Consider the following 12,493-nt stretch of genomic DNA (forward strand, 5'->3'; position numbering starts at 1 on the left):
CAAGAAGCCTTACTGTTCCTCTGCCCGAGTGCGTTGGCCATATCCCCCAAGCAGCCTATTTACCAAGAACAAGTCCTACCGCTTTTTAAATGGTTCTTTTGATTGTCTTCCAGTTTTACTGAGCTTCCCTGACAGACTATTCCATTCATCCGGAAGCCTTTGAGGGAAAAAAAAAGCGGAGAAAGCTTACTTAATGTACGCATGTTCGTACACAGCATCTAAACATGACCTCCACTTGAATGTTACTAATTGGGTGCGTATGAATTAAATGCTGTATTTTTCACGTAGCCGATTGATGTGCTACATAGAGGCTGTGCAGTGACTAAGAGTCAAGGGCCGCTATGGCCAAGATCTGCCTGAATGTTAAACTAATACTCTTGGGCAGCAGCTGTGATGATTTCAAAATTAAAAGTCTTAAGTGCTCATACCAGCATTGACCCAGGTCTCTTTTGCCCAGGCCTGTTGCCTGTGGTGTCGCCGATTCCACATTCCTATGGCAGAGACCAGTCCATTAAAATAATGGCTACTGCTGTTGGCCTCCCACAAAGTGAATGGAGAGAATGATTCAATCCCCGATAGGGGTTTGAACTGGGAACCTTCCGATAAGCGCCGTGCAATAGGACCACTCTGCTGACAACAGTAGGTATTATAAGCTGTCCTTTTGAACATGTTTTGCATGTCTCGTGGCTTATCCCTGCTTCAGTGATGTCACTTCTCACCTGCACTGTTTCTATCGAAAAAGAGCCCTCGTTCTTTCGGCGTGTAATTGTGGTTTTATGATTTTTTGCAGTGGCACGCTGTGTTTTGGTTAGAAGGTTCTCTGGCTCAAAAAAGGCCAATAAATAGCTGATCATGCAGGATGTCTTTTTTATTTGAATTAGTGGAGGTGAAGGTTAGTATTGCAGTAAATGATGCAATGTCGGGCCTTTTTTTAACACTTGCTGAGGTTGGAATTCTGTCCTCCGTACACTAATATTTACGTAATAATAATGATCACTGTTTATCCTCAGGAAAGCCTCATTGATACTTGAGATTTGTTTTCAGTGGGTCCAATACTGGGATGTGTGGCCAAAACAATGAGTGATGTGGGAGGAAATTGGAACACGCAGAGCAAACCCATGCAGACGAGGTGATAAACACTTTAATGCTCCGTACAAATGGATTTGATAATGTTTTTGTACTTCCATCTCCTAGTCGCCTTGCACCCCGGGGCATTTGAGCACCACGAATGTTTACTTCAAATGTTTACAAGTGCTTAAACTAGGTGCTAAAATTAGGTGGTTAAACATAACAAAATTAAATTGTCTGATTCTCTAGTTGGAAGAGGATTCCCACGATGACATTGACTCAGTCCATTCTTGTGCAAGTTTTAAATGCTTAGTTTAATTAATATAGTTATCATATGGCAAATGTTTTTTGTTTGTTTTTAATCTTGTGTTCTACAACATTTTAAAGATATATAGGTTTTAAAATGAGGACGACATGTTGCTAAAGTAGGCATTACGCATTTTGCGTGAATGCGTTTCCGAGACGCGTGACTTCCTGCCGTCGTGTTGCCGTGTGACGCTCGCGAGGGCATCGCGCCGGCCCCGACAAGGGCGCTCGCCGTTTCACCTTGGCTCATGTGCCCGCAAGATTTTGGACCAGCACGCAGCACAGACGGACGGTAACGTTCCGACGGAGACACGCGCTCGCTCTCTCCGTGCGTCCGTGGGCAACGCTCCCATCGCGCTTGCCTCTCTCTCTCGCGAGCGAGCGAGCGCGTGTAGGTGTGGGTACGCCCGCACCTGCGTGTACACGCGTGCCACCGTGCGTGTCCCATCCCAATGGCGCTTTCCCGCCCTTAGGCACGAGTGACCGACGGCTCTTACGTATCGGCCTCCGCCGCACTTGAGACATCTTTGAAGCGTTGTCCACGATGGATTGGGCCCCATTAAAATTGACGTAATAGCCACGACCTGACTTTACCCTTGCGCCCATGTGCATTTGCGCACGCACGTGTGTGCGTGCGTGCGTGCTCTGTATCTCTTTTATGTGTGTTTCTTGCTTGTTTTTACGTCGGTAATTGGAATGACGGTGTGGTTTGAGACATGCGTGTGGTGTGTGTTTCTTGCGTGTTTGCCGATGCGCATTGGTGGGTTATGTGCGATTTCTGTTTGTGTGTTGTGCATGCACTTAGGGGGAGGGCGGTACGATGCTAAAGGCACTTGTACTGCAGGGCCGGCCACCTGAGTTCAATTTCATTGCACAGCGCTCTGAGCCACGACAACCTCAGTGTGATTCCTGGTCACGGCCAACATTAGTAATGAAAGATATCTGATCTGGTTCTGTTCCCCCCACTTCACCAACCTGCACTGATCAGCATGGTGAAGTATGACCATATATAACCCCTACATCCCACAAGGTTAAAGGGGTCCATCATCAAACAGTGGATTGACAAGAGTGCTGTATACACGCACATGATTCAGGACACCCACTGAAGTTGAGCAGTGACCGATCTATGCCCAGAGCTCACACTTCGATGATACAGGTTTTTTTGGGTTACATCGCGGAAATATATAAATGTGTCGTTAAACCCACCACCGCCCGACACAGCCAATTAGTTTGCTTTATCACGTAAACAGAACGTGCCAATTCGTTACAAGTACAACACAACGGTGTGTTGAAGAGCAAAGCCACAACATTTACAATCCGAGTACGACGTTTCTCCTAGCTTCAGTATTCTGGATGATATTGGTCGCGAAAGCCTACGTGTTAAACGCGCCGCACTTCGACTTTATTGTTTCCATCAGCAGTGTGTCCCCCAAGGTCTGTCCCCCCTACGGAGGTTGCGTTTGCGCGCGTGTGCACGCGCGTGTGCACGCGCGTGTGCGCGCCGTGTTAACGTTGTCGGCATGCGCCGCGTGCCGTGCAGGAGCTGCTGGGTGTGCTTCGCAACGGACGAGGACGACCGCGCCGCCGAGTGGGTGCGACCGTGCCGGTGCCGCGGCTCCACCAAGTGGGTGCACCAGACGTGCCTGCAGCGCTGGGTGGACGAGAAGCAGAAGGGCAACGGGACGGCGGTGGTAGCGTGCCCACAGTGCAACGCCGAGTACCTCATCATGTTCCCCAAGCACGGTAACGCCTGCCGACAACGCAGCCGCCACCACCGCCTCACCGCGGCGATGCACCTGCAGTGGCTCCCCTTTTACCTTGCCCCCGTGTCCCTTCTCACCTCTCTCTCCCCCCACCACTACCCCACCAAGATCACGTTTTACCATCTTCCCTAATGTCCCTTCGCATATGTACGGTGGGATGGCGGCCGCATTTAGACCCCCTGTGTGTGTGTCTGTGTTGATTTTGTTGTTGGCTTATGGCCCCCTCTCCCGCCGGTTGACCCCAGACCTGGCGATGTCACCGAGGCACGGGGGCCTGCGAGTCGTGACGCCGCTCGGCTCGCGCGGTCATGCGACCACGTTTATAAAGAGCGCGTGGGCAACCTACGCATGTACCACGGTTCGTTTAAACGTCGCAATCTACCCAGCGGGAGGTCACACATGACGTGTACACCTTAAAATATGTGCATGTGTGGACCAGGCATGCTGGTTGGGGTCACCTCTGCCCATCATTCCTCCGGGGTAAATAAACTGAGCACCACTTTGTGTTGGAAGTCAACAGAGATTACACAATGCAATGCAGACGCCACTGCAAACAGCATTACGTGCAGTGGCGTCTGCAGTTAATGTAACAATGTTCAAGGGCAACCAGCGCCAAAGCAATTGTTTCCACATGGTTACACTCGCCCCTGTCGTGGGAATGTGGAATATCCTCCGCGGCCTCCGGGCTGTAGACATCAGGATGCCCTTTGTTTTAACCACAAGCAGTTTCTACAATTATCCACATACGCGTGCACGTCTGCACGTCAGTATACACGGTTTGTGCGTGAATATGTTGTTACCCCTTGAATAAAAACCATGAAATGGTGCGGTCAAGGTAAGACACCACGAGCTGTTTCTCAGATCGACGATGCGGGTACACGTGACTTTAATGCCGGTAAATAAACATTCACATTGCAAAAATGTGACGCTCAATGCATCGCAACGATTACATATATTTGCATAGTTGTGTACGGCCCTTTGCCAGTCGACTGCTGGATGAAGGCCTCCCCATGAAGGGGGACTCTGGAATACATCTGATACCACTGGTCACTGTTGCTTGCTGTGGCAGGGCTCGTAGTGCAGTGTGCTAACCACTGCCCAGAATCTTAAAAAGCATTAAACAATTTTTTTTATTTTACCAGGTTAAGGCCCACTGAGCTACATACATAGCTCCTTTTCAGAAGAGACCTGGCCACATATAGCTCAGCGAAGTGGCTTATCAAGTGGAAATTTATAGCAGCTAAAAAACAGTGGACCCAGAGAAAAATCCACACGACCACGGGGGGAGAACATGCAAACTCCAAATATACAGCAGCAGGCGTCAGAGTCAGGATCGAACCCACGACCTCCTGCATACCAAGTGAGGTAGTTAACATCTCACCACCGTGGCGCCCCTTGCCATTTATCTCGTATCTTCACAAGAAAGGGGAGTCGGACCTGAAATTCCAAACGTTTTAAATAGGGCTCTATACTATAATAATAAATAATCAGTGTTTTTTATTTGGTAAATATCTTTAAAATGCCAAGCTTCGGGTTCTTGAGGGTGAGTGGGGGGTGGAAATCGCCTCCATTCCCCCCACCCCCCTGCATCCGGCCACTAATTGTGCCACTGCTCTATCCCATGCATCTGTTCGCTGCACTGTTGTGTGGTCCGACTATAAACCTCTGTTTTAAGTGTGCTTTTTAAATGATTTTGCTCTTTTCGCAGACACTGCATGTACAATATACAGACACGAGAGTGTGACAGCTGGAAATGGCAATACATAAATATAAAAATAGTACAAAGGAAAAAAATTTTAGTCAAGGCAAAATGTTGGCATTTTACCACAGCAGACTTCCAAACATCCTGGGGCATAAACAGTTGACACTTACAGCGCACTTATTATATATATGAAATCCACGATTTTTTTTTTATTAAACAAACATTGCAAGTGTCTTACCAGCAGTGTTTGTAAAATAAAGTAATATGTGCATTGTGGAGGATATTGTTTTGTCATGCGGTTGAAAGGCCCAACAAGGTATTTTATCACGGACGACCCCAAGTGAATGCATCAAATGCAAAACTTGCGTGATCGCTCTTGGCAGGGGGCTGCTCAAATGGGAAATGTTGCCGACTGTTGGCCGCGCATTTCCAGCGCGGCAAAGGGGGGATGTCGGCGCCTGCTGCCGCGCATTCGCATGAACGCACGACGAGCAGGAGGAGGACAAATGGCGCTAGTGTAGTGTCTTGCCCATCAGTAAATGAACGGGCGGATCCCTTGCTGAATGAATAGACGTATGAATAAATCCTTGGTTAAAAAAAAAAATCGGCAAATGAATGAATGAAAGATGTCCTGCTCCGGTTTGGCGGCACATTGGCAGGCTCGGCATTATGAGGATTAGCGGAGCGTGACCCAAGCTAATTGTGGACATTGTCGGCACACAATACATCAGTGGTCGCATTAACATGGGCAGCATCCTTAAGAGGTTCTCTTCCGCTGCCGAATGTATAGGAACTACTTGTGAATACTGCACATCGTACAACCACAATCCTCCCATTCACAAAATACGACGTTTGAAATAGTACACACCAAAAAAAGATATTTACTTTGGTTAATTAATAACAATTTTTTTGCACATTTGAACTCTTCCGATTAAGAGTGTCTTCGTACAGTTTTTTACGTTCCATGCTGCCGTCGCACAAATAACAAGGAATGTGGTTCCACAAGCAATGTGAACGATGTGACGCCGGTCAATTTTTCGTTCTCGACCGAGGCACACCACACCTGCTCATCTATAACAAGCGACACATTATAAGCGGGCGATGTACGTTACTCATCAAAGCCCGCCTGCGTAGTCAGGTTAATGAGATGCTGTGACCATCTGCAGCTCCTGCACGGAGCATCTGGTCGCTCGCTCTTTGTAAACAAGGTCACTCAAGGACGTGCGTGTGCCCACCATACCTGGAGTACGGACGTCGGTCAAGTGTGTTGTGCGGAAGCCAGTGCTTGCTATTTGTCTCCTGCGGAAGCCTGTACATGCTATTTGTCTCCCAAGCACGTTGCTGTGCGTGCGCATGTGTGTGCGCATGTGTGTGCGCATGTGTGTGTGTACGTGTAGCAGTGAGCATGCGCTGCGCAATGAATGCGGGGACCCGAGTTCAATTCTCGCTCATGGCCAATGGCAGTGACGATTATGTGAACCTGTCCTGGGCCTCCCCTAGGTTTACTCAGCCTAAAATGAGTACCTCATGGGGGTGTGTAAACATCGCCACTGGGGAGACAAAGGCGGCCAGGCATGGTGTTGGCCACCCACCTCCTTGTGTGCTGTGCTGGTCTTTATAGGTACTCATACTTGTCAATCCCTTATCAGTGCCTACCTTATTTCAGACATTCAGATCTTATTGGTCACCCCCGTGCCCTTATAAATCTAAAACGTTCATCCTACAAAGTTCCATCACAACGGAGAAACACAAACAAATAGACAAAACAAATGTTGTTCAATTTCCCTGAACAAGAATACGGGTAAACTGTATGGGTCTACAGGTATGGGTACTCGCTGACAACACTTGCACCAAAAGTCGGTTGCAGGCTATAAGGGCTGTGTGCAAGCGCAAAAGAATCAAATGCTCAAAATCAAAAGTGCTCAACAATATCAGCCACCTGGATTCAACACCACGACTAGCCACACACACAAGCAATAGCGTTTGCGATCAGAACCACGGGTTTACTCGGCTTTAAAACAAGTACAGCACTTGGTGCGGTGCTTCATCATCAGCTCTGGGGAGACAAAGGTAGTTTTAGTTTTGACCACAGTACTCTCTTGTGTACAATATCAGCGTTCATAGGCCCTCACTGACAGCGCTTCTCCCAGCATTCTGTATACCACTCGACCGGCTCTCTGCGTATTGGGAGCAATGGTGTACCGGTAAAGGCAATTACGTAGGCAACCTAGTGACTCTGGTGCAATTCCTGGTCATGCACTTAAGTGGAAATTGGTGTCTGTACTTGGCATGGGTCTTCTCAAAGGTTACACGGCCTAAAAATGATTACCCAGTTCAGTGTGTCAACACAGGCGCTCGGGGAGACAAGGGCAGTGGCTCGTGACGTTGACCCCGCCAACCCCTCGAGTCGGCACACTGCCCTTAATAGATACTCGCTAACAGCAGCAGCTGCACCGGTCCGATCGGGCTATAGCAGGCACCCTTGGTGTATGCGTTCACGCGTGCACGATATGCCGTACGTTTGTAACATGTATCATCCGCTGCGTGTGTTGAAGACGTAACTAATGACGTCATTATAGACATCAGCAACGACATACTTTTGGCTGTTAATGAAAACAAGTTGGCTTGGACAGGACATCTAATTAGAAAGGATGTTGGCTGTTGGTCGAGACTAACGATGGAATGGCAGGCAAGGGAAGCAGCATGGCCGGCATAACTTCCACCGTGGAAATGGAGCGTGATACACCAGCAGGTTCTCGGTGGATTTTTACATCGCAGGGTCTTGAGAGATAGCGATGGCTTGGGGAGGCATGCATCCAGCAGTAGATTGATCACGGCCGATGACGATTTGTATTATATTTTGTCATTAAACAATCTTGAGTGGGCTTGCGTGTGGTGTACCATAATTAAGCAAACGAGCGGTATAGGCACAACGCTGTGAACGATGGCTTAGTTTTGGTTAATCAGCATTTTGTCAGGCCCGCCCGTCGCAGGATTGAGTGCTGAGAGACATGGGGGGGGGATGGATTTTTACTGCCCTTCTCGCGTGTTCGCTTTAGTTATTGCGCATTCTCGCCGAATGCCACTGCACTAGATCGGTGAGCAGCTTTTACATCTCTCCTTACATCTCTCCTCGATGCCGTTCTCATCCCCCCCCCCCCCCCCCCAGATTTTAATCCCCAACCATTAAGATGCGCTGACGCTGCCGCGCAGCACACCAGCGTGGATCGCTCTACCCACCGCCGACCTTTACACTAAAAACCCACCGCGGGGTTAACCCCTTCGCGTGGCAGCTGATTAATGTTTCCAGCATGCGCGCGTGATGTTCTTCTGTTCACCGCAACGGTGAACGACGCGTGATTGGGCACACCACGTGCCAGGCCCGTCGTTGATTGACTCCACATTAAAAGTGTCTCTTTGTAAACGAGAAATCACTCGGTTTGTTTTTAACTTGCAAAGAATTTCAATTTGAGTCGGTGGACAATTAACTTTGTTCGATATTTACTCCATGATATTAGTCATCCAGCAGTAGAACTGGCAACACAGCAGCTAGTCGATCGATAGGTTGTGTGTGATGGAGTAAAGTGTGGAGACTCCCACCTCTTCCAAGACGTCTGGCCAGGGTGGAAGAGGTTCTCTAGGCCCCGCTTATACCTGCGGTGGTCTGAGCAAGTACCTTGTAGTAGCTGCTTGTTGTACGGTGCATTGTATGAATTCAACATGTGAGTGGTAATGGAAATTCTGCATTGTTGGTAGGTAGCCAGTGATTATCCCAGATTAATCTTAATTGTGTGTTTGCTGGTTGACGCACTTATTTCACATTGAGCATGGCCCTAAGTGAGGTCTCGGCAGATAGGCACGCATGCATGCACAGTCTCGTCATGGCCCGCACAACTTGTCACGTCTTTAACCAATCCACTGATTCCTGACATCAATACGATGCCAATGAACGTTTGCATAAAACCACATTGGCATAGGTGGCTGGGTGACTCAGAGGGCCATAACGCCTGCAACGGAGCTAACAATATCACGCATACTGCTGAGATTGTGGGTTCAAATCAAGGTCTTGTTCTTCTTCAAAGTCAACAGCTCTGTTGTTGAATGGGGCCGGTTCCGTGTACTTCCATGCTGTCCCTCTTCTACCTTCACATCCACGATCTGCATGTCTCATTCTACCATATCCATTAATCTCACCTTCAGTCTCCCTACCTGGGTTCCAATAACGCAGTCACCCTTAGCTAAACCGGCTTTGTTCATACGGTGGTCACCAACATACTCCGGTTAAAGTGCTAATGAACTACGTCCCTGTGTCGAGCACCCAGCGTTACGAGAATTTGATTTAATTCATGATTACGTACGCGCAGAGTCTCTATAATCTGGTTTTCCCCAGGAGCACAGGTTTGATAGTCCCAAAGCAATGACTGCTGAAAAATAAAATCCTCATCGAGATTTTTTTTTCCTCCCTTAATGCGGCCGAGCTCAAAATCGTAAGTAGCAACCGTTACATAACTGGCATGCGATGAGCGCTTTATAGAGCATGAAGTGATGCCATTGTTGGGTAAGAGAGGCCCATTGAAGTGACTTCAGAAGCATTTCTCTGGCGTCCTCTCCAGGGGCCCTTCCTTTGACGCGGTGTAAACTATTTTTCTTTTCTTTTACCAGGTAAGGCCCACTGAGCTATGTCTCTTTTTTTTGTATGTATGTCATGTATGTTGAACTTTTTTCGCACCATACGTAGCCAACCGCGCTAATCCGAGGTGCGGTGGTCGCTTTTTCAGAAGCGACGTGGCCATACATGATAGCTCAACGGAGTGGCTCATGTGGAAGTTTATAGCTGCCAAATACTCTAAAAACATGTTGATTCTAAATGTCGATGGAAAAACTGGAGGACCTGGAGAAAAATCCACGCAACAATGGGGAGAACATGCAAATATGCAGGCGTCAGGGATCAAACCCACAACCTCCTGTATACTATACTCGGTGGTGAGACAATGAACATCTCGCCACCATGGCGCTCCGATGTGAGGCTGTGTTGACTCATGACACCTCCAGCAGGGCTCCTTTGCGTCATTATATGGGTCCGATGGCACATTTGGGATGTGATTTGTGAGATTATAGGAAAACATGTGTGGTGGCCTACTTTACAGAATCTGCATTTGAGATGATAACAGTTTGCCCACATGTTATTTGAGACAACTTGGATGCATCGCCCATACTAAGTTACCAACTAATTCTATCAATCAGCATTTCATCTCATAGGCCTTATATCACGACTGTCTCCCGTAATTCCCTTATGTCTTTTGCTAAGTATTAAAAAACAGCTGACAGCCTGTATAAATTAATTACAGTGCGCTATATGAAGAGCACTGGTAGAACTTATGAATATTTCATGTAACGTGCGTTGTCGCTAGATAATGATAAAGGCGTTGACATCAGCATATATTTAGTCTTCATCAAACCATCTGTGTTTGTAATCAAGGCATTTGATGTCTGATGGGGGGATATATTTTGATGAGCATACCAAAACTTTTAACTGCATTACCATTCTTTTAATGCAATTAAAGCACATTTTTTTGACAAGGCAGTGGATTCTGGTGACCAACTTGTGTAAGTGTATGCCGTATTGACGCGTCCCAAAGCCGTCCGCAATGGCCGTAGATGTGCCAGTTATAAGCCGTCAGTATTTAAAGCACGTTCACACTCGCCCGACGCTAACTAACCAAGGCACTGCAGCGCGAACCGGTGCGTGTACGCAAAGCGACATGGAAACAGATTCATGTGGGGTGATAATGGCTCGCGCGCCAAACTCATGGCTGTTTATTATTATGCACGTCCGTAGCAGATAATTACGCTGATTTAGTATGGATATTATCTCCATTATGTCTGCATTCTCACCAGGTTACATAAAGGACACTACAGTTATTATTTACATTGTTTATGCACACTGTTATTGCTCAACAGAAAGGTTATTCCCTGCATGTCATGCTAATGTCAGTGCGAATGTCCTTGCCGTGGTAATTTATTATTTCAGCTTAATATACGCATATATATATGCGTGCAAACCCTGCTGATGGTTTTTATTCTTGTTCATGCCTGAAGGCCAGGGGCTGGCTTACATAACAGTAACAGCAGCAGGGGAGGAGACATGAGAGCTATGTTGTCATAAGTAATTTATATAATTTTACAGTTCACATTTGAGATATTTTTCCTCTTCTTCAGATATTGGGCCCCCGAGAGGTTACGCACGCAGATCAAAGCGGTGGGCCGTCGGTGGCAGCCCCGGTGTTCCCTGTGACCGCAGTGTAAAAGCGGGGGGGGTGATCTCTCTGCAAGGGCGAACGTCTCCCGTGGCAAAGCGAGCCGAAACGTGTCGCACGCCGCCACGTTTCCGCGGAGCCCTCTCTCGCGTCTCTCTCGTCGCACCGCACGTCGTCGCACTGCGCCCAGCCTCGTTCGCGATGCTCGATTTGTGTGTTTTTTTCCTCTCAAACGCGGCGTGGCTGCATATCAATTGAATGTAAACGCGAGGCTGGCTCCGTCGAGGCGTCGACGGCAGGTTTCTCTATTTGACGGTCAAAGGAAAAAAAAAACATGGCGCCACGAGACAAAAGCAAACCGATCGAGACGCGCCGGCTGAGAGCCCGCCCGCCCGCCCGCCCGGTGACGGGGGGAACACGGTTGTGCCGTTTGCAAATGTGTGGCCAAGAATGGAGTTTACAGCCCAGTGCGATTTCACCTGTAGCTACAGCGTCTTGCGGGAAAGCATCGCACCACGTGGACGGCCGCAACCTGCACAGTCCTCTAATCCTATCAGAGCAATGTTTCTGGGGCAGAGCCCTGACAGAATGTGCTACTTCTGTCCCTTTACTTTTGTTTTTTTGCCTCCGCTGCAGATCGTGCTGCTGCTGCTGCTGCTGCATCGCGCTCGCTCTCAAGCAGCCGAGCTGCACACGCTTGCAGGCAGGCTGCTCAGCGTGGGAGTTGAGACACTTAGCTGTGCACATTGCCTGCAGCCCCTCCGCCCGTGTGATCTGCGCCTCCTTTGCTTTTATGCATCATCGTGGCGACGTTGAGAAGCTGAGGTTAGGTGGGGGGGGGGGAGAAATATTATCGGCGTGCGTTATTCGTGTGTCGGCGGTGCCTTCGCGTGTGTTTGCACCCTGGAGGTGGCTGTCGAGGCTTTGGCGCGGAGGCGAGAATCGGCACAAGATCGTGATCGGAGAGATTTTAGTGTTCGTGGCGCTGGATCCGTCGACTCAGCCCGGCTTGCTCGCAAGATTGTATGTGTGCCCGCACTCTTGCACGACTATGGCAGAGTGGTGGAGTGATGGTGCGATGGCACGCGGAGCTGTAATTTGAATAACTCGAGTTAAATTTATAACCGCAGATGTGTCGGTGGTTTGACGGTGTCTGTTTGTACCTTCCCTGGCCTATGAAAAGTTACTTATTTTATATTTGTTTAACACGTAGCATGCTTTCGTGACCAATATTATCCATAATAGAGGTTTTTGGGCTAGATCGCGTAAATATAAATATGTAGTTAAACCCACCACGACACGATAGCCAATTAGTAAAGTTTGTCACGTAAAAATAACATGCCAGTTCTTTACTAGTACAGCACACCCGTGTGTTGGAGAGTAAAACCCACATTTAA

At 48.3% G+C, this 12,493-nt stretch overlaps 1 protein-coding gene across 3 annotated transcripts in view; it reads left to right on the plus strand.

Moving 5' to 3' along the window:
- Positions 1-12,493, plus strand: part of MARCHF5 (membrane associated ring-CH-type finger 5) — a 184,812-nt gene that overhangs the window by 64,971 nt on the left and 107,348 nt on the right. For 2 of the 3 annotated variants that reach the window (XM_032952077.2, XM_032952075.2), the window contains exon 2: positions 2,915-3,117. In XM_032952077.2, the coding sequence (XP_032807968.1) occupies positions 2,915-3,117 (203 nt within the window). Of the gene's footprint in view, positions 1-2,894; positions 3,118-12,493 lie in introns of those variants that run through there. The other variant, XM_032952078.2, reaches the window with a different exon arrangement.

This window comes from Petromyzon marinus, chromosome 11 (genome assembly GCF_048934315.1).
Source record: "Petromyzon marinus isolate PM22_M1 ecotype Great Lakes invasive population chromosome 11, UKy_Petmar_22M1.pri1.0, whole genome shotgun sequence".
Taxonomy (NCBI): Eukaryota; Metazoa; Chordata; class Hyperoartia; order Petromyzontiformes; family Petromyzontidae; genus Petromyzon; species Petromyzon marinus.